Genomic DNA, 23,258 nt, shown 5'->3' with positions numbered 1-23,258 from the left:
TTATATTAAATTTATATTGTAATTATATAAATACTTAATTATAATATTATAAAATATAATATCTAATTATAATTATAATATTATATATTTAAAATAATAAAATCTTAATTTTTATTATAACTATCATATTATAAATATTAATATAATAATTATAATATTCAAGGGTAATGATGAAAAAGAAAATTAGACGAGCTTGGAATGGACATTCCTCTCATATGAGGAAGGGATGATGATTCACCCATTTGATGAAAAAGTCATTCCATTTTAAATGGCCATTTCTTTTCCTAAAACCAACCAAACATGAAAATGAACATTGATTCCTTTCCATTTCACCCAACAAAACACACCCTCAGATTGATAGTTTATGATTATCTCAAGGAAAGAACAAAGAAATTTTACTAGCTCCAGTCCACATCAACAATAAGATAAACCAAGACACTATTTGCTTGGCCACAGAATTTTAGGATGCGACCTGCACGCAAAACAGCCTTTAAGAACGCGCGTAATACAACTGAGTTAAGCTTTTATTTTTCATGAACAAGAGGGCTGTAAACAGGGAACCACATATTGCGTGTGACGTATTGTACTGTCTCCTCCTGCATCCAAAAAAGATATAGCAAAAAAATGATTGGACAGATTCAAATTCAAAATTTTTGCTGTATTTACCAAAGTGGTATGAGAAGGCTTTGCATAGTACTAAAAAGTACAAATATCCCCTTAATACTAATGGAGCGATTTCCAACTCAGTTCTAGTTCTGCAAAATGTTCTATAAAAAATAATGGCTTCCCTCTTTTTAGTAATTAACAATTTGTACTTGTAATCTGCACACTTGCATTTGCAAATAATTACTGATATTTAATAGTAAATCTTTTTATATATAATTCTGAGTCTGGGATTTTTTACTGGGACGCTTTATTACCAACAATTACTTGACCAGAACAAAAATTTAGTGCCTGTATACTGTCGTTAAGTTGAAGTTGAACTGGCATGCTTACTTTTGACATGTGCTTGAGTTCTCTCGGCCCTACATCACCATGTCCTTCAGCCAGTTCTTCTGCAACAGCTGCTCGCACAACAGCCGCTCCAACCTCTGCTGTGATATGCCGGATACTGCACCATGAAATACGTGATCAGCAGGAGCACTTTTATAAACCATCGTGAAAGGTTTAACATTTTCATCACTTTCCAGCAGGAGCTATTAATTTAAATAGATTCGTCCTTGGATAAATCCCACACCACTAGATGGTTCTCAAGGAAATAATCAAATATAAACGTTTCTCTGTATCAAAAACTTGACGACTGTGTAACAATTTCTTAACAAGCATACACAAGATGCCAGCATGAAAACAGCTAAACACACATTTGAAGCTAGAAACCTAAGCAAATTACCTGTTGATAGATGGATACAAGATGCCCATTTGGATCTCTTCATCTGTCATATAAGAGGCAAGGCTGCACAGAGAACATCATCGATGAAATTAATGGGGGAAAATTCTACAAGTAGCTACGGGGAAAGAAAAATCATTTGTGAACTTTTGACAAAATAAAGCAGATTCTTAGCTATAGAGAGACTTTTCTGAACACAAACTAGTGCCTGGTGTAGTGTATTGGGACGCATAACAATAGAAGATTTTCCCTACCATCATGAAAACCTACCACATAACTTACAACAGACTGTCAAAGGTAGTTCGTAAATATCTCCTACGTTAAGTTCTAGTGACTAAGGCAGTGCTACTGCAAAATACGCAATCCCAAAATAGATACTTACTCCCTTGAAGAGAACAAGTTTCCACGAATCTCCCCGACAACTGTTATATGTGATTTTAGATTCATGTAAAATAAGGAAAAATAAAAAATAAAAAAATAAAAAACAAACGTAGAAGGATGAAACAATACTTTCCAGGTTCATGTAACAAAGTTCCATAATTAAAGAGTAATACATTGATCACATTCAACTCAAGTTCAAGCAAACTCAGAGCATTATTGTTCAATGAGCCAAAACTTTTTCCCCGGCGTTCTGTTGTAGCCCATTGGTAACAACAAAGTCATAGTTATAACGATAACGATCAGTTTAAAGGAAATAAACACCAAGGTCTACTTGACTGTAAATCATGTTTACCATTCAGAAGCTGCCTGTAACATGCCATCTGTTATAAAACGAGCACCTGAGAGAAGTGTTCCCAAACCAATCCTGAACGAAAGGCAACTAAAAATTTAGCTTGATGCCATCAAGAAATAACCCTACTTAGCTAAAAATTTGAGAAAAAGGAAACTAACCCAGGAAACAGGTACATATTATTGGCTTGATTAACATAGCCTATCTTTCCGTTGCCTGCAACCAAATATACAATGAGAAGAGAAAGTCGCAATTGAAACCAAAATTTATGCTGCTAGGATGAAACATTACCTAGATCAACATTTTCAAAAGGGCTACCACTTGCAAAGACTATATTATCCCCAGCATGCTTGAAAGCTTCAGCAGCAGTACACTCAGCTGATCCATAGAATATACATAAAAAATAATGAGTCGTCAATATAAACTTTAGCTTCCATAATGAAATTAAGGCTCGCTGAAGAAAACCATTCATCGTGGGATTTGACATAGCAAAAATTGCAGGTTTAGTTGAATCTGATTCTCGCATTGCCTTAAGCACCTGGTTAAAGTGCAAACCGTTAAAATAAACATACATAATTGTCAAATAGTAAAATGAAACATAACAATTTCAAGACAAAATATACTGGAAAATAATGCTTTCGAAACCATCAATGCATTTGCGGTGTTGTGATAATAGTGAATAAATTGGCTCATAAATCCAGGATAAAATTTGGTCGAATGAGAAAAAGAACAAAATAAAAGGAATAAAGCATATTGTGTTATGAGCCAATTGTCAAAATCAGCAGTCATGTTTCTAAAATATAAACAGACAATCAAACGTCACTTAGAATGTCCAAATAAAAAACGCTCAAAAAATGATGAGCTTTACCCTTTTGATAAATTAGGTTACATAGCCAAGCCAAGTTTCTAATCAATAACAAATTCCAAGCACATTCATATCACCTTCAATAAAACAATCTAGATTTGAAGAGACACAGGATTACAAGATACAGGAAATGCACCAGCTAACAAGAAACTAAGACGGAACCCACCTCCTCATTGAAAACACCACCAACTCCGGACAAACCAAGAAGCACATGGGGCTTGATTTTTCTAACCTGAAAAAAATTAGCTCATAGCTATTGAAATTTTCATGGCAATAAATGACCTTAGACAAATTAGCAGCAAATGCTCTCGATAAAAATGCATATAAGATCAGCTTTTTACATCAAAGGCAACTTAGAGAAGTTATGTAACATTTACCACTTCAATAAGAGTTGCTCCCTCCCTAAGCCCATCGATCTCTCCAGGGTCTTTAGCAAATGGTGCAGCTGCAGGATCAAGATTCTTCCTCTCTTTTGTTACAAGACCCTGCATCCAAAAGTGACGGGTACCGTGATATTAGTGAAAAAAGCTATAATGGATTACATGAGGCATGTAATCACATAATCCTCGGGTAAGAAATTACTAAAAGATGACTACTTGCGTACAGAGAAAGAATAGAAACATACATCTTTGTCAAGCAAAAAGAATTGTTTCTTCGCGGTTGTTTCATTGATGCCTGCCAATCTTGCAGCAGCCTGTATTGCAGTGCTAAGAACACCAAGCCCTGCACTGAAAGACGAGAAACAATAGGTGAGACAAATCCCAAAAAATAAGCACACGCAACTGATGAAAATGTAACACGCAAATCTAGTTGCGAGTTCAGCGTGGAATCAAGTTGCAATACCTCCCAGCTCCGACTACAACTATCTTCTGTTTCACAAAGTCAGATAATGGTAGACCTTGTGCTCTGACAGTTCCCAGTAGTCCTGCAAGTGCAACTCCTGCAGTTCCCTAAAATAAGTAAACAGGGATGTCAGATGCACGTATTATAATCCCAGGGCACTCTGTTTTACAGTACGTGGTTCCATTAAACATAGAAAGATGTTGAGCCAAGCAATTACTTGTATGTCATCATTGAACATGCAAAACTTTTTACGATATCGCTGCAGCGTCTCAAAAGCCCATTTCATTTGGAAGTCCTCAAACTGAGATAATTGAATAATCATCAGGTCATCAAACAAATAGAAACTAAACATAAAATGAAAGCCATTCTTCTCAAAGAAATAGACCTGCACAATGGCCTTGGGCCAACGTGTGAAAACTGCTTCCATGAACTCATCAACAATTGATAGATACTCTTCTCCTTCCAACCTAGGCCGTCGAAGTCCTAAATCTATCGAACTCAAAGAACGTGAATAGATGTCCTCAAAATCTTTTCTAGAAGATAATGGGCAATACAACTTAATCAGCAGTTTGGTGTAAATTTTGCTCATGAAAAGAAAAGTGAAACACCGGTATCATCTCTTCCCAAGGAGGAAAAGAACAAAAGAACAAGAATCATTCAAAAGGAAAGACTGCTTACAAAGACGGTCTTCAAGGAGCCTCTGATTGTTAGTTCCAACATCTAGCATAACTGGGAGTACCTGTCGCAGATTAACAAAGGTCAGGTAAAAAAGAGATGGCATTATCACTTGGATTTCCAAGAAATTTTGAGAAAAGGACATTAACACACTCCATATCAGTAAACACGTGTACCATGAATTCATGCTCCTACTATTCAGTGAAGATAGAAACTTTCTTTATACCAAATTTATTGTGCATATTACACCATATCAAAAACACCCTAAGTATGTTTCAAAAAACGAAGGAAAAAAAAAAAAGAAAAGAAAAGAAAGAAAGACAACAAAAGAGAGTTCAAACACAAATGATTAAACACACAGTAACACGTACTCTCTGTGGATTGAAACCGGCTGCAGCAACGTACATATCAAGTTTGCCAATAGGTATTCCAATCCCCTGGACACCAAGGTCACCTAGGCCAAGAATACGGCTACCATCGGTCAGAACTATCATGTCTACCTGCAATATAGTAGGGAAATAAACATCCACTGTGAAGAATTGATGCTTTTAGAAACATAGCAACTCTTATAATGACGTCAATAACTTCTGTTAAATTGAACTTCCAAAAAAAGGAAGCATTAAAAGAAAGATATAACACGTTTATGGCATTTATCCCATCAGGGGGAAAATGATGAAATGAAAGACAGGTTAATTCTTTTCCCATGGACTTTGAGAAAATAGATATCTTTTGATTTGAATAGTAATGGAGGTTTCAGGCAAACATCTAAAATCTCGCAAAATCTTCATCATTGCACAGCATTCTTTAAAAGGAGAAACAAAAGGGTGCTACATTTAATATGAACAACAGCATACCTGCTGACCTGGCCAGTTATAGATCATCGACATCATTTCCCCTTTGTCCTTCGCACTGAAGTACATTCCGCGTGGGCGTCTGAATAACCCTGAGTAATTTTGACAAACTAATCCTACAGTGGGAGTGTATATGACTGGAGCAAAATCTTTGATGTTATCAATAAGGACCTGAGAGAAAAGCAACCGGATCACGTCAAATTTAAAAAAAGTAAAAGAGCTAAAGTTTTTAACATCTAGAAAAGGGAACTGCAACTTACTCGGTAGTATAAAGTTTCATTCCTGTCATGCAATCTATTTAGGATCCTCCATTTGGCCAAGGAAACAGAACCATGTGGTTGGCCTTGTGTATTTTTCTCAAGTGACCGGTATGACTCCACTGGCAAGTTAACAATCATTTAATGTCATGATAAAAATGCCAAAATCATTGTTAAATTATTGGGAGAAAATCTCATCAGATGCTAATAGTAATGGAAAAGAAAAGGAAGTACACATAAAATAGAAATATCAGGTCATCCTCAATGATAGTAAACATATCTTGCAAAATATTCATATTCATTGAACAAATCTGACTCAGTCGTAGTAATTCTGAGATACAAAAAAAAACGATAACATATCAAATTCGCTGCTTATTTACATTTTGATCTGTGGTAGAAAAGAAAATGATCAGATGAAAGGCAAACGAAGCAGAGCCTTCGAAATATTTACCTCTCCAGTAGTTTTCTATTTAGAGTTGAAACCTCAAATCATAATCTCTTCTTCTATCTGTGTAATAATTTATAACTCCAAATAAATATTTATTAGAATCTGCTCTAAGGGAGGGTTCTATCCAATATTCAGTTCTTGTTTGCTGCTCCTGATTTTTAAACATGTCTGACAATCTTGCCAATCGTCAATGGTCAATATAGAGCAAGCACCAAGTAAGGACACTGTTACTGCAGTTTTATTCCACTCCCTCAATAAAATTCAATTAGCCGTAGTACAAGGATGATGTATTTTTAGCTTTTTCTTGCGAAAGAAATGTAATAAAAAACAAAATCAGTAAAAGGGTAGTGTTCCCAACCCAAAACCCTGCCACAGAAAGTGAAGCCTATAGAAGTAGAAAGCATAAAAGACAAAATCAGTAAGAGGGTAGTGTTCCCAACCCAAAAACAAAAATAAAATAAAATAAAATTTATGCTAAACCCTGCTACAGAAAGTGAAGCGTATAGAAGTAGAAAGCAGGAAACGTACAAAAGAAAAACTAGGTTGTTAAATAGTATCAGTTGGTTAAAACAAAAATATTTAGGTAATGGCATCAGTTGGTCGAAACAAACAGCTTAAACGTTCCCTTTACTGCTTTAGCTGCACATGAAGGCCCAAATGGCAGGTTCTTAAGTAAAATTCTATTGGAGCTGCTGAAAGTAAAGTATAATCCTAATAGTCATATTTTTTTGGTACACTGCAAATAGCAAGCACAATAATTCTCACACAATACCAAACGTATTCATCTTCAGAAGAACAGATAACTTACTGAAACGAGCGTATTGCTGCTCAAACGATACGACGCGAGGTGGGAGGAGACCACGAAGCCCTAGCCGATCTCTTTCAGTCAAAGGAAACCCAGTATCCTGCTCTTGCAAAGGGGAAAACAGATTCAAAAACAGAGTGACAAAATGAAACAAATTCATCAATAATCACATTTAAAAATCTGCATCACCCAACTTCACAGAATTACTATCCACACATGAACATGCTCTAACTCAATTCAATATATTTCAACTACTCCCAACACCCAAAAAAAAAAAAAAAAACATAATTTTACTTGTCATTCAGTACATTTCCTCTCTCTTTCAAAAGCAAGAACAGTGAAACAGAGAAAAGGAAATCACGAAATGCACAATCTTCCATAAATGTAAGAGTGATTCGTTCATCAAACTACAAATCAAGAGCGAAAACAAAAAATCTATAAACATCAAAACGTCACTACAACCAACAAGTCACAAATCACCAAAAACAAAAACAAATTTCAAAGAAGATAGGAAAAGAAAAATTCGACGAAGACGAACCTTGTTGAACCAGGGATCATGGAGAATATCAGCACCGCGCTTATGGACGATAGAGGGACCAGGAATCTCCGTCGAGAACCGCCTCGATGGGCGCAAACTCGACGCGGCGAATCGAACTAACTTCCACATTATAATCTCCGAAAAAATAAAATCAAATCAAGAAAAATAAGTAACCAATAACGAAACAGAAAGTCACAGAAAAAGTTCCGAATCCATTTTATCGGAACAAAAGAAGAATTCAGAGATCAGACTACACAACAAACGCAATGACTTCGAATGTCAATTTATAGTGGAAAAGCACATAATTTTATTTTTTTATTTTTATTTTTCTGTGTCTGCAGAAGTAGTAGAGGAAGTTGAATGAAGCTGTTGGGACTTACTTTGGGCTGTAACTGTATTTGTATTGAGGTGCCCGGGATTTTCGGTCAGGCGAAGAATGTGCCAAAAGAACGTCGACGATGGCGACGGGTAGAGGAGGGGGAGCTGCCCGGAGGATGTTCGGGCAGGACATACGATTGGAGGGTAATTGCACGACTGTAGACGGGCACGTGGAGAGTTTTGGCTGGGGAAGAGTTGTTTTGGGGATTAAGTGTGCATTTGGTTGGTGAATTCGTGTCATGATTCAAATGATAGTTCGTAATTTGTCATAATATTTTTTCTCATAAAAAATACACGTAAATTGAGAATAGTTCTGAATCTATAAACCAACCGTGTTAGGAATTAAAAGGCCTTCTTAAAACTTGATTTAAGATTTGAATTTGGATAATTCCTATTTTAAATTTGGATTTAAATAATTCCTAGGCATCTGACGGTATGAGGAATTAAAAGGATTTTAGAATTTTGACTTGAGATTTAAGTTTGGGTAATTCCAATATGGAATTTAATTTGAATTTGAAAATTATGACTGCAACTAGATTTCATATCTAAGTTACCTACATATCCAAAATGGAATCAAGTCTTCGTAGTTCTTGAATTTTGAAATTTAAAGTGAAATTTTGTGATCTTTTATCTGTGAGGTGAATGATCTCTTTAAATTTTTGGGGCGAATTTTAATTTTAGATTTTTTTTTCGTGATTTTTGAAAGTAATAATATATTAACAGATATATGATACACATATTTTTCGGATGTGTTTGGATTTTAAAAAGGCCACTAAAGATACTTACATATGTGTGTACGTGAATGAAGAAGAGAATCTAGGCTTCTATCAAAACTTTGGTCTGCAATATCAATTGCCATCATCCTTTGGTTGCGTGTAGAGTCATAAGCCAAATTGTTTATTTAGCTTCTTTAAAAATATATATTTACTTTTGGTTTCTTTTCTTTCACCATCGGTCAGTCTTATCTCTCTCTTTTTTTTTTTTTTTGCATCAAATCGTCAATTTATTTTGACGAAGTTTTAATTGCATTCTGCATTCTATCTTTCGTTTACATAGACTGTCATCTTCTCATTCCAAGCAAGAAAAAAGTAATTGCTTTTCAGTCAAAGAGGAATAAAAAGACAGGTAGTCTTTTACACGTTGTTGAACAAAAGGTAATTCTTTTTTTTTTTTTTTGTTTAGCCTTTCATCGTTGGTCATATTTTTACTTCAGTCTTTTGACTACCATTTTTTTACAGGAAACGAAGACATTCTTTGTAAGTGGTAATCAATTTTTGTTTCGGGCTGCACTTATAAGGCAGACTGAAAATTGTAACAATATTTTAAACTGTACTATTATGGTCGGATTCATCACATATATACATATCTACACACGTATATTTTTTTAGGCTGCATCATAACGATCAGACCTTCTACACACACGTAAGCATTGTTGAGGTCATCCACGTAAATACGAATTTGCTCGTTCTTCATCTGTACAGGGACAATATTTGCCAACCAAGTCGGATATTGGACTTCCCGGATAAAGCTAACTTTAATTAGTTTATCAACCTCTGCTTCAATTTGTACGACTAGCTGTGGACGGACACGTCTTTGAGCTTACTTTACATATCAAACATCATTTGATACAGCCAGTTTATGCACTGCCACCTTTGGATCTAACCCTGGCATGTCTTTATAACTCCAAGCAAACGCATCTCGATATTCTCGAAGACATTGCTCATATGATTGTTATTCTTGTGCTGTCAAAAGAGAACTCACAAAAACTGGCTTTGGGCCCTCTTTCGTACCGAGGTTAATTTCCTTAAGCTCATCAACCGTTGCTTGTCCTCCATCTTCTAATCCCGGGAGAGCTGGTACAATGTAATGAATTCTTCTGAGGACTCAGGTGTACAATTTTTTGATTCATTACTAGAAACAAAAACCTCTTCTTTTTCTGATGAAACAGATTTTTGTTGTCTTTTTACCTTCCACTTATTGTTCTTTTTGAACCCTTTTGATCGAAATGCAGATGGATATTTAATTCTAAAGACATAAACTCGTGGTGTTGTATTTCTCATATTTTCTTCTGAGTAAATGTCTCGTTCTCTTTGTAAACACTTCAGGCTCAAAGGCAGCTTTCAAACAAGAGTTGTTTTGATTAATTACAACTTTTTCATGTTGTTTCTTGAAAAAAACTTTCTTGCCATTCGCTTTTGATTTTCTTGACATAGGGTTAGGAAATGCCCTTGGCTTGTTTTAATTGACAGTCACAACATGTTTGTTTGAGCTACCGTGTTCGTCAAAAGTAATTGAGATCTGCATTTTTTCAACTGGGAAAGTTTGATCTAGCTTCCGAAGCGGGAAGGTGAAACTGGTCATTAATGTCTCAACCACACTCTTGACGGATGCTAAAGCCTTTTGTCCAAGAGCTCGCTGACTTTTTGGCATGTACTTAAAAGTCATCTTTTGATCGGACTTGGATGAGCTCTTAACTTGTTTGGTGGTGCCATTCATCTTTTCTCCTTTTGACATTTTGTTGGCATCCTTTAAGATCGTGACATCGGCCGGTTTGTAGAACTTGGTATCAACGTAATTTACCTGTTCCCCTTCAAACGGGTCTAGATCTGCATTTACTTTCCTTATTTCCTCATCTTTACAAAACTTAAAGCATTGATGAAGTGTTGAAGCGATAACGCCATAGCCATGGGGCCACGGTCTTCCTAACAGCACGTTGTAGGAAGTATTTGAATCGATCACATGAAAAATGACATTTGAGCTTAATTCACTTATTTCAACTTTTAAGGTGATACTCCCCAATGCTCTCTCCCCCGCTTGGTTGAACCTTTGGATTGTCAATGGGGAAGGGGATAAATGTTGAGGTTGTAAGCCAACAACCCTGAGAGTTTTCAAAGGAAGTACATTTACTGCCGAACCACCATCCAACATTTTGTGGTTTATTTTAGTATCTAGAATCATTCTTGTAACATAAAGTGGTTGATTGTGGTTTTCTTCACCAAGTTGGTAGTCATCGCCGCTAAAGGAGATGCATGCCATGCAAGAAGCGTATATCTCATAAGATGACACTTTACCTCCGGGAGCCTCTATTTTCCCTTTAAAAGGTTCATGATTGGTGAATGCAGTTATGAGCGCTTTTTTAAGCTCTAGAGACATTTGTAGAGCATCATAAACACTTAACAAAGCAGGAATACGCTTTAAATGAGCCAGAATGTTGTAATTAACATGACCTGAGCAATTTTCTTCTTTAATAGGCTTAGGATGAGCTCCATTGTCTTTAGTTTTTGTGTTTTCCTTGGCTTTTATGAGCTAATTTACCTCCTTTGCTTTTTGAATGTTGTACTTCATTCCCAAAGTGTTATTTCATCTACTTCTTCTGAATCAACGACATTTTGAAGGGAAATGAGCTTTTTCATCCCTTCTTCTTCTCCTCATTCTTCTTCTTCAGAAATCATGCAACAATGAGCGCCGTCTTCATCATAAAGTGGCTCTTACTTTAGTGATATTTCAGAGGTGATATCACTATTACTCTTTTCTTCTTTAGAAGCTCTAGGATCCTCTTAAAGTGCTTTAGGCAAAAATTCCTTTAGCGTGAATGACGTTCTTATTGGTTGCATGTATTCTTCTTCATTGAGATTCATTGTTTTCTTGGTTCTTCTTCTTTTCTTTTTATTCTTTTTGAGTTCAAGCCTCCTAAAAAATCGAATACCTGAATGTTCGATTGTCCTCGCACTTTTTTGTAAACGATTTTTGTTCTTCTTGGACTTCCTATTCACATGAAGGTGCCACTCATTCCCTAACTCAAGTTTATTGCCTGGTAGATCTTCCCACGTTTCAATACTTGGTTCATTCATGAGTTTATATAATGTGGGCATATTGGCATTGCTTGGAGTGAGTGTCTCAAGGTATATGTTGACAATCTTTACTTCATTGTCTATTTCAAAGGCTACCAGAATGGCGCCTCTTCGTAGGGTACCCACAAGTAAGCGGTCGTCCACTACTAATGAGACGGTATTTGATGTTGCTTTTGGACATGAAGAATCCACTTCTATTTCTTTTCTTTTGATCATTCTTTGAACTATATTCTTCAGGACATAACAATCCTTTAAGGAATGACTGATGATGCGATGGTACCGTCAATAATTAGGATCATCGGTCTTATCAACCTCATTCATCCTTTTTGGCTCAGGGAGTTTTATTGCTTTTGCAGCAAGCAATTTATCAAAAATAATTTGCTCCACATCCTCATCATCAAAAGAATATTTAATCTTTTTTCTTTCCTTAAGAGTGAGTTTCTTTAACTCTTCTCTTGCTTTTCCTTTGTTTTGATTCTTGTCATTCTTAACAAAGGTAGCCATTGATTCGGTCTTTTTTAATGGCCTTTTATTTTTAACTTTCTTCTCTCTTAGGTGAGATCTCATCATGGCACCTTTCTAACGAGCTATTAGCCTTTCGACTACACTCGCCTTTGAAACTAATTCATTAAAAAATTGTGGTTCCATAGTTCCAATAAAAGTAGCTACTTCTGGCATGAGATTATTAGCACCCATGGAAACTGTAGAAATCTCTGTCAATTTTTCCGGACATTGGAGGTTAAGATTCATCCATCTAGTGATAAAGTCATTTGCACTTTCCCCTGGTCTTTGATTAGTTTCCACTAAATCTGTGATTGTTACTTTCTTTTTTGAGGAGACAAATTGGGCTAGGAATACTTTTTGCATATCATCCCATGTAATAATGGAACCTGGAGGAAGTTGTGTATACCACGTGAATGCTGCTCCTTTTAGAGATTGCACAAATTGTCTAATTAATAATACGTCTGATTGAGCAGTCTCGCCGCATGCAGAGGTATAATATGCCAAATATTCGTGTGGAGACCTACTTATCCCATCGAATTTTTCAAAATTTGGCCTTACATAATATCGAGGTAAAGGAATTTGATCATAATGTGCCGGGTAAGGCTTTCGGTACCTTAATACTGGCATACACATAACTGCTTGATATTCTCGTATTCCATCCATAATCAACGTCCTCAAGTCTGCTTGTGGTATTGGATCCGCTGGTGTCTTATCTCAGTTCTCAAGCCTGGTTGGAATATTGGGGATGCAGATGTCTGTCCTATTCCAGATGTTTGACCTACACCCATATTTTCTTACAAATGTACAGAGAGTCTTGCGATTTCAACCTTTTTCTCAGGAAGCATCATTCTCAATTCTTGGATTTGCTCACCTTGCTCCTCCATGCTTATCATTCTAGTAACTAAAATTGGCATATTTCTTGACTCTATATCGTTATCAGCAGTTGACACTTTCATTTGGCCTATTAGAGGTGTATCTCTAATCGTTTGAGGACCAGAAGAATCATGCATACAATGTGCCTTTGATTGTGTGATTGGTCCCTTATATGGTACCATTGCATTTCTTTCTACTTTGTCGTCAATAGTAAGCTTCGTCGTTGGACAATTCTTGGTCATAATGATCAATCCTTCATCATCTAGCTCTTGGTTTTGATCGTTGAATAATGGCCCAAGATTCACTCGTGGCATTCTCAGTCCATCACTTTTAACTTTCTTCACTGAGTTTTCTCCAAATTGAGTGACCAAACCCTTTTGCTTTCTTTCACTGACTATTGCCTTTACTTTCCCTTTTTGTACACTCTTTTCGGGAGTCTTTGAAACATTTGGTGATGTAGTGAAGCTGTCCACCTCTTTTGTAATTGGAGAAGCTGGAGTAGATATCCCTTCAGCACTAGTCATCATAACAGATTCTACCGTACCGATGTTAATGAGAATTGAACCAATCATAATCTGAACTGGTCATTGATCCGTGATCTTAACGGTTTCTGCAGGACAAGTCTTGATAGTTTTACCTGTTTTAACCTTCGCATCCTCGGCGATCTTCAGAAGGAGAATAGCTGCGGTCTTTACAGCTTGCTTAAACTTTCTTTTGGCAGACCTTGCTTGTCTCTTCTTATATCCTTTGGCAGCCTTACTGCAAAGAGCCTTTGAAGATTGCTTCGCTTTGGAAACCTCAAGAACTTTTCGCACTATGGCAGCAGTAGGTGCCGCATTGATTGCGAAGGTCGTCTTCAACCCCACCTTCTTTTGCCTCCCAGCAATCCTTACGGATGAGAGTTGATGGAAGTACACGATAACTTGTGGTGTCATTCTTGAAAATAAAATGACACAAATGGTTACATTTAGATGATTATTATAATTAAATATTACCATTATCACCAGAGATGAAAAGGAGAATAGGTCCCACCGGGCATGCCAAAAACTATGTTGCTTAAAAATATTTATTAATATTAAAATAATATTTCACACACAACATAATTTCACCTATACTAGGATTTAATTAGTATAGGAGTTTATTATTTTTTAGTTTGAGCCATTCAAGATTATAAGAATAATCTCTTAATTACAATCCCTTGGTACAAGGAAAACCCTTTTGATTCCAATTAAAACAGTAAATTCTATTTTCTTGTGAGGAAATTTGGGTTGATTTAAAACTCAATGAATTTCGTCAAGTTGCCTACATACCCCGTTAAGGGATCAAGCCACTTGTAGTTCGAATTTAGAATTGGGGTTTGTGTCTAGATAATTTGGTTTTAAATTTGAAATTTGTATTTGGATAATTCCTTGTGTATAACCGCTTGAGGAATTAAAAGAACTTTAAAAATTTGACTTGAGGTTTAAAATTTAGATAATTCCTGGTGTATGACTGTGTTAGGAATTAAAAGAACTTTGAAAATTTGACTTGAGATTTGAAATGTGGAAAATTCCTCGGTATATGACTGTGTTAGGAATTAAAAGGCCTTTTTAAAACTTGATTTAAGATTTGAATTTGGATAATTCCTATTTCAAATTTAGATTTGAATAATTCCTAGGTATATGACCGTATGAGGAATTAAAAGGATTTTAGAATTTTGACTTGAGATTTAAGTTTGGGTAATTCCAATATGGAATTTAATTTGAATTTGAAAATTGTGTCTGCACCTAGATTTCATATCTAAGTTACCTACATATCCAAAATGGAATCAAGTCTTCGTAGTTCTTGAATTTTGAAATTTAAAGTGAAATTTTGTGATCTTTTATCTGTGAGGTGAATGATTTCTTTAAATTTTTTGGGTGAATTTTAGATTTTTTTTGTGACTTTTGAAAATAATCACATCTTAACAGATGTATGATACACATATTTTTCAGATGTGTTTGGATTTCAAAAAGGCCACTAAAGATACTTATATATGTGTGTACGTGAATGAAGAAGAAAATCTAGGCTTCTATCAAAACTTTGGTCTGCAACATCAATTGCCATCATCCTTTGATTTGCGTGTAGAGCCATCAGCCAAATTGTTTATTTAACTTCTTTAAAAATATATATTTGCCTTTTCTTTTCTTTCACCATCGGCCAGTCTTCTTCTCTTTGTTTTTTTTTTTTGCATCAAATCGTCAATTTATTCTGACGAAGTTTTAATTGCATTATGCATTCTGTCTTTCGTTTACATACAGAGCCATCTTTTCATTCCAAGCAAGAAAAAAGTAATTGCTTTTCAGCCAAAAAGGAACAAAAAGAGAGGTAGTCTTTTACACATTGCTAAACAAAATGTAATTCTTTTTTTTTAAGCCTTTCATCATTGGTCATTTTTTTCTTCAATCTTTTGACTACCATTTTTTTTTACAGGAAACAAAGACACTCTTTGTAAGTGGTCATCAATTTTTGTTTCGGGCTACACTTATAAGGCAGACTAAAAATTGTAACAATATTTTAAACTGCACTATTATGGTCAAATTCATCACATATATACATATCTAGACACACGTATATTTTTTTGGGCTGCATCATAACAATCAGACCCTTTTTTTTTTTTAGGTTCTAATTCTTGCAACCTCATGATTTTGTAGAGTTCTAAAACTTGCAACTCTATTTAGATTTTTTTTAGAGGTTCTAAATCTTGCAACCTCATGATTTTTTTTTTTTTAGAGTTCTAAAACTTGCAACTTTATTTCTATTTTTTTGGAGGTTCTGATTCTTGTAACCTCATGATTTTATAGAGCTTTAAAACTTGCAACCCTATTTTTAGAGGTTCTAAATTTTGCAACCTCATAATAATTTTTTATTGGGTTTAGAATTGGCAACCCGCCTTGAAGCATGGATCTGATCAACGCTGACAAATGAACTTCTTCTCTGAAGATGGCATTTCAGTACAAGGGAGAGTTTATAAAAAAATTTATAAAAAAAAAGACTGAGATACATCATGAGAGAAAACACGAAGAACTAGATAGAATTGCAACCACACATTTTTTTTTACCTTTCTTTCCCTTTCTCTGGCCATTTTCTTCTATTTTTTTTCAACTTTCACTCGTAATATACTCAATTCACTTTTTTTTCCTTGCACAAAGTTTGCACGGGAATCAGTAGTCTTTCCTTCCATTTTTCTTACATGTCTATATATATAGATGTCTAAAGCAAACCCACTAAAAACTATTTTTTTCCTTTATTTATTTTTTTAATTAGTCAATTATTTTTTTTAATCCTTCAGTTTTATTTTGATTGGCTTTTTTCACAATACTTAAACATGATTAGCTGCTTTTATCTCTCAAGATTACCCCTACTTATGTGAATTACTGATGTGGAAGATAACTTCTATATAATAGTTTTGTAAACTTCCCCACATTATTTTTCACTAAACTCCCTATTAACACATTTTACTTTTGCCCACACACCCACTTCTTCCAGAAAGTTAACCAATTTCCCACGTGACCATTTTATTTTATTGTATTTTTTTTTTTGTTTTAACATAAACATCTTTTATCAGCTCAGCGTCACTTCACAAAGTCAATTAATTAGAAAATAATTTATCAAAATTAAGAATTCAGAGGAGAACTTGCACATTTACAAGAAATTTAAGAGGCCAAAAAGTGCTGAAAACCCTTTTCCTACTCATCAGATGAGATTTGGAGATAATGAGGCTGTCAACAAAATTAAACTCTTTACAGAAATAGTCATTAAAGAGCACTGTAACTCATATGGCAGACTGTTATGGACAAAAGTCTAGCGTTAGCACTGCTGGTGCTAAAATAGAACTGCTGATAAGACAAATACTATCCTGGTTATTCTTAATTTGACAGAAAATGGAATTGATTATTCCAGATGGGACGACTGGTGGATTCGAGATAAAGCCAATAATTCAGCAACAAGCATCACAAATACGGATATTTTGTTAAAGAAAAGCAAGCAAAACGAGTCAGCGACTTATTTGTCATTGACAGTAAAATGAGATACAACTCAAGCCATGAGTTATTTTTCAACTTTCAAAAACATCTCTAACAGCAAGTCCTAAATGGCTGCTCATGATATTTCACTGCAAATAAAAATAGAAATAAAAAATTACAAGGATTGTGCTTTCCCAAAGTGCAAGATTATGGTTTAGCCAACCTCCACTGGTTCTTTCACTTAACGTCCTTAATGGATTCATAGTCTTTAGTTCCAAAGTTTTTGCACCAGAGTTGCGAGGGAATTGGCCGGACAGGATAATGTGGCCGTTGCTGAAACAAAATATGATCTTCTCAGATCTAGTTGTCATAAACTCATACAAATATTCCAATCAAATAAAAGTGAACCTCATAGGCGCAGCAGTTGAAGGAATATAATCAAATTCCCAAAAAAAAAAAAAAAAAAAGCCTTTAGATGCTATTTAGATGCATTGTGCAAAATATCAACCTTACAAAGCATCCCAAGTTCCCAACTAAACATGCAACACGCATGCATGGCCAAAGTTTTTCTCATTGCTACATAAAAAATATATAGACAACTAATCCCGAATTAAATCTAACATCAAGTCAGTAACATGATCTCTCTAAAAAGAGAAAAGAAAAGACTGGAGAAACGAAAAAGAAAGATAACCTTTTTTTTTTCATTAAATTGTAAATATATGAACAAGACTGATTAGCAACTATATTATCTTGAACACCACCACTTATACGGTAAACACAAACTTGTATTAAAGCATAAGACAGCTTTACATGCTTCAACAAGGCCAAGGGCATTGTTATCCTAATACTCGACCAATACGATAGTGTCAGTGCCCATCTTTAGTATAGGGAGAAAAGACTAGAGCCAAAAGTACCATTTATTAAATGGCTATTTAGAGAAGAAAGTATAAGCATAATACAAGGACCAAGAACTTTAAACAAGAGCAGTCATAATCTACACCGTAAAATTTGTCCAAGTAGGCAAGCAAAGAAAAGTATTTTTTAGAGTACTGATAGGTGACGGTAAAAGTTGCACATACCACCTAGACCTGAGAAAGGATGCCAAACTACAGAAACTTCCACACATCATTTCAAGCGCTAGAAATTAGATGACCGCCACAAATTAAGAAAATCCTCCCCCGCATTACGTAAATGCAATGTTCAACCTTGCATTCTTAGGAATTCAAAACGCAACCTCCCAGATTGTCAATCCCTAAAAGGATTCCCCTTTAATGCGAGATTTACTTAAAATTGGGCAGGAGGGTTGTATTCAAATGAGGTTAGGAACAACTGTGATAAAAAGGATTTTCAAAATGAACTTAGCATCTTATCAAAATTTATGATATTAAGACAGTTAAGAGGTTTCAAAGGGGAGGGATTTTTAAGGGATTGATAATCCAAAGGGATATTTTTGTCATTCTTGAGAAGACAAGGCTGAACATGGGATTTTGCAGTTCAAGGGAATATTTTGAGATTTTTCTCACAAATTGATTTTAAATATGCTTAGTACCAATATCAAATATCAAACTATGTATCATAAGCACAGGCCACAGATTTATGTTACTACCATGAAACGTGATTTTTTAAGTAAAGTATGCGTAAGAAAATTGTCACTATGGTACACTAACTAAAAGCACAGAGTCATATTACTACATGTTAGAGGAGAAATTTTGAAACTGTGCATATAGTTATCAGAAGTTACAATCCAATATATATATATATATATATATATATATAGTATGTATGAAATATAAATATAAGACAACTTTGTGCCTAAAGCATGTCAATATTCGGCTTCAATCAAGTTGAAAATGGATCAAGGTTCTACTGTTACCCTATCAAGGACCATCTGGAGGATGAAGCTACCATACAAGCGCCATTGCAAAAGCAACACGAGTGAAGAAAATACATGATTTTACTAGGACCTTACTTGGACCGGGGAACAAGTTAGACATTGTACCACTACCTCAATCCTTATGATATCTTATAAGAAGTGGGTTTGAAAAAAAAAAAAAAATAATGCAATTTCATGCCACAATCTCAACCATCATTAACCTAAAATCCCATTTCTGAGCAAGACCTTGTAGTTCAACAAACCAAAACACTGCATAGATAACCTTCACTTTAACAACGATCAAGAAACTCACAATCTACGACTATCTCGTGGAAAAATCAATATTTTATCGCAACTAACTTTTAGAAACCGAGAATCATATTATAGAAAAGGAATACTGTCCCCAAAAAATGAATCTTTAATTGATAGCTAAGAAACTGAAGTATTAACAGAAACGACACGGCTAAAGCTCTGTGTTCCTCAGATCCTAAAGCAAGTCCAATTTCTTTCACTTCCCTAGAATTTCTCATTTGACATTTTTTTTAAGGGGGAAAAATAGAGAAAGACCTCAAGCTCGGCGGATTTCATGGCGATGGGGATGCAGATAAGGAAAATGCCGGCCATGGCTATGGCGGTGTTGCGCTTCCAGTGCTTGGGCCTACAGTAGGGCCCCCCCGACATACTCCACACCTTGCTCCTGAAATCCCCGTGAGCTCCTTCACCATGTCCGTGCTCAGCTCCTCCCATTCTCGATTATCGAAACCTCTCTCTTCTTCCTTCAATCTAATCACAAGAATTTAGATCAGAAAACTCAAATGTTGGACAACCAAAACCCTAATTAGGATATTTATTAGATGAATCCAATTACACAGAAAAACGACATGATCTCACGGAGGAATATAAAGTCGTATAATATATATATATATATATATATGGAACGGTGAAGTTGAAAGGAGAGAGATGCGTTCGGTGGTGATACCTGAGACTGGGGACTTGGGGAGTGAAGACCAACTAATAACTACTGCGTATTTACTCAACGATGGTTTGGTATTTGTTTGTCAAATGTAGTGGAATAGGAGGGTGTTTTTGTCTTTTAGATATGGAGTGTTGGCTTGTGGGCGACGAAGTGGTCTTGAGCATGTGGGGAATATTGCAAAAACTGACGGAAAAAATGGAGAATTTACTTTTGAAGGCGTGTAAATTTGAGTTTTTATCTTTTATTTTTAATAAATATTTTTTTATTAGTATAATTATTTGACTAAAAATGTTATGAATCAAGAGTAAATGATAAAAATTTTAACACATATAATTTCAAGGGGTATTTATCAAGATTATCCAAAATTAACCCTTAAACACATCATTCTGGAGTTCTACTATTTTTCTGTGATAGGCTACCTTTTGATAATAATCTGCCAAATTATATATAGTAATTTGTCAAATTATGTCCGCTGTTGATAACCGGAGACCCGTTGTCAGCGTAATTTGTCAAATTACATACTCTAAAAGGGTAAAATTCAATAGGCTAATGTTGAGACCTATAAATTCTTAATTGTACCATGTTAAGAGGTACTTATCAAAATTACCCGAGCTTGTATGTTTATAAGGCCCACTATGCGCGGTGGGGGAAAGGAGACAAAATATATAAAAAAATTGAGAAAATTGCAAAAAATGACTCTTAAAGACATCATACTGGAGTTTTATCCTTACGCTATGATAGGCTATCCATTTTATAATAATCTGTCAATATATAGTAATTTTTCAAATCACGCCCGCTTCCGATCATGGAAGACCTACCGCCGGTGATCGGAGACCCACAGCAGCGTAATTTGTCAAATTATAGATGATAATCTGTCAAATTACTTACTCTAAAGGGGCAAAATTCACCAAATAGATAAAATTTAATAGGCCAATGTTGAGACTCAAAAATCCTTAATGGTACCATTTTACGGAGTATTTGTTAAAATTACCCTATAAAATACGAAAAATAGAGAATTTACTATTAAAAATGTATGAGTCAGGACCTTTACCTCTTATTTTTGATAAATACTCTTTTATTAGTGTAACTATTTAACTAAAAAAATTATGAATTAAAAATAGAAGGTGAAAATCTTAACTAATATATTTTCAAGGGTTGACTCTGAGTTTTGAATTGCGTCACTTTTGATGATTAGTAAAATGGGGTTTGCACTAGTTTGCAAGTTGAGGTGGTAAAGTGTCTGAGAGTTAAAATTTATACGAAAAATTGTTAAAAATTTTTATTTTTATTCATAACTTTTACTTTTTTTCCCCCACTAATTGACACTGACGTTCCTAAACTTTTTTTGCTTTGCAATTTGTTTCTTAAACTATTTTATTAGGTTCTAAGGACACTATATTGTTGTTCATTGACACTTTACCCATTTGAATTATTTTCTTAGGTACTGAGAGTAAGAACCGTTTATTATTATTATTTATTGGCACTTTGCTTCTCAATTCAAAAGTTGATCAAATTAAGTCTCGCTCAGTTCACAAATTCAAATTTTAAATTTGAATTGATATGTGATTTTATGTAAAAATTTTTTACTATAACAGAAAAAATTAAATGTGATTTTTTATGAAATTTTTTAATTATAATAAAATTAAAATTAAAAATTCAAATTGATAAAATGAACTAAAGACCAAGAGAGTTACTTCAAGTTAACCGGCAAACTAGTTTGCATCGAGAAAGCCAAGTAATTGGCAATGCCACATCAGGACTAACTCATCAAACTTTCCAAAAGCTTGACAATTCGGGTGATAATTACAGGAAAATGATTGCAGTCCCAAACTGATACCAACTCCCTCCTATTAAATTTATATATGTATGTGTACTGAGATAAATGTTATTGTGGGTTCAATCCTATCAACAGAGAAACTGAATCGACAAGGACAAATCACCATATGGGGGGTCCTAATAAAATAGGGAAGCGAAGTACTAGCCCGGAAAACAAAAAAAGGGAAGAAAAAAAAAAGATAATTCAAGGGGGCATTAGAGCCAACTAGTCTAATCCTCTCTTTTGTACTTTAGTTAAAACTTTAATACACAAGGCTAATTGATACAAATAAACAAATAATCTTGAACTCCTTAGGAAGTGCCACTTCGTCCATTAAGTCCCTCAGTTCGTATTTTAGTAGCAAATTCCGTAAAGAATTCAGAACCATTTGCACCAATTACGCACTATATAAGCAGGTGCGTATACAAGTAAATACAAATTTATGTGAAAGGCAATGACGAATTATCCATTTAATGGATCACTGTTGGATGAATGTGAGAGTACTCTAAGACTTTCATGAGTATGTACGGAGAAATATATTTTTGTTATTGTTTCGTTTTCGTTGTGTACAAGAATGCTTTAATCATATAATAGAGTTACTCTTGAACTGAAAATAGCATTTACTTAACGGTAAGGCGGTAATTGAATGAAATAGCATCATAAGTAATCATTAGGAGACTTTTGATTCATAGATTAGAATTATGAGATTAGAATCATTTTCGATTTACGTGTATTTTTTGTGAGAGAAAATATTGTAACGAACCATGAACTATGATTCAAATCATGGTATGAATCCCCTTACCAAACGTCTCCTAATTGGCCTCGCTTGCAAGAGTTAATCTCACTCCATCTCTGTATGAAATTGGAGAAATACCAAGTGTCTGAACCAGTTTGGTGATATCCATGGATATGTCAGTAGGGGATTTTACTCCTCGATCAACCTTAAAATTCAACACAGAAGTTCAACACTGTCAGCCACAGAGAAGAGAAAACCGAAGATGATTTGCCGGTTGCTAAATTCAAAAGCATGATTTTAGACTGGTAAATCAGCATCATGATACTATTAGGGTCGCAACGAAAAAAAAGTAAAAGAGAAGTGTTTCCTCATCTATTTAATCGTGTATTTACTTACAAAATCAGAAATGATGTGCCCGTTTGTTTTCCTTTTTGAAAACGTTTTTCACGTTTTCGAGAAAAAATGAAAACGGCATAAAAATGGTGTTTGGTTTAACAATGGACAAAAAATGAAAACAAAATCATTTTTGTATTTTTCCCAAAAACCACCGTCATTCTGAAAACGAAGAATACCCGTTTTCAATTTTTCCATTTCCATTTTCTCCTCTGCCCTTCACTTCTCTCACACGATCTCCCTCACCGGACCGATTGAAGAAACCTGCTGTGGCAATGGAGCTTCGATCTCCTGTGCCGGAGAATCACACCTTGCCAGCGTCGGAGACTCCCCCCCGACACTCGTCTCCTCTGCCCTTCACTCCTCTCACACGATCTCCCTCACCGGACCGATTGAAGAAACTTGCTGTGGCAATGGAGCTTCGATCTCCTATGCCGGAGAATCACACATCGCCGGCGTCCGAGACTCCCCCTCTC

General features: G+C 35.1%; 3 protein-coding genes across 3 annotated transcripts in view; all 3 read right to left on the bottom strand.

Moving 5' to 3' along the window:
- Window positions 1-303: 303 nt before the first annotated feature.
- Window positions 304-7,682, bottom strand: LOC21399476 (NAD-dependent malic enzyme 2, mitochondrial). Its single transcript, XM_024164577.1, has 19 exons — window positions 7,400-7,682; window positions 6,865-6,961; window positions 5,612-5,730; window positions 5,355-5,522; window positions 4,872-5,000; window positions 4,504-4,564; window positions 4,211-4,314; window positions 4,043-4,126; window positions 3,826-3,932; window positions 3,608-3,710; window positions 3,360-3,467; window positions 3,149-3,214; window positions 2,583-2,655; window positions 2,409-2,495; window positions 2,279-2,333; window positions 2,121-2,192; window positions 1,391-1,453; window positions 997-1,111; window positions 304-596 (listed from the first exon to the last, which is right to left on the bottom strand). Exons 1-19 carry the CDS (start codon window positions 7,526-7,528, stop codon window positions 525-527), a joined length of 1,812 nt encoding a protein of 603 aa, XP_024020345.1. The 5' UTR covers window positions 7,529-7,682; the 3' UTR covers window positions 304-524.
- Window positions 7,683-16,933: 9,251 nt separating this feature from the next.
- On the bottom strand, window positions 16,934-19,929 carry LOC21399475. The gene is made up of 3 exons (XM_024164604.1): window positions 19,841-19,929; window positions 19,429-19,644; window positions 16,934-17,321 (listed from the first exon to the last, which is right to left on the bottom strand). The coding sequence occupies exons 2-3, from the start codon at window positions 19,606-19,608 to the stop codon at window positions 17,226-17,228; spliced, it is 276 nt and encodes a 91-aa protein (XP_024020372.1). The 5' UTR covers window positions 19,609-19,644; window positions 19,841-19,929; the 3' UTR covers window positions 16,934-17,225.
- A 2,475-nt stretch (window positions 19,930-22,404) lies between these two features.
- LOC112091314 (methionine adenosyltransferase 2 subunit beta) overlaps window positions 22,405-23,258 on the bottom strand; it is a 4,512-nt gene continuing 3,658 nt past the window's right edge. The window contains exon 6 of the mRNA XM_024164605.1: window positions 22,405-22,594. Coding sequence (XP_024020373.1) covers window positions 22,466-22,594 — 129 coding nt within the window. The 3' untranslated portion in view covers window positions 22,405-22,465. The remainder of the gene's footprint in view (window positions 22,595-23,258) is intronic.

Source organism: Morus notabilis, unplaced genomic scaffold (genome assembly GCF_000414095.1).
Source record: "Morus notabilis unplaced genomic scaffold, ASM41409v2 Scaffold315, whole genome shotgun sequence".
NCBI lineage: Eukaryota > Viridiplantae > Streptophyta > Magnoliopsida > Rosales > Moraceae > Morus > Morus notabilis.
Note: the sequence above shows the minus strand (reverse complement) of the source record. Positions and strands in the feature narration are given on the sequence as shown.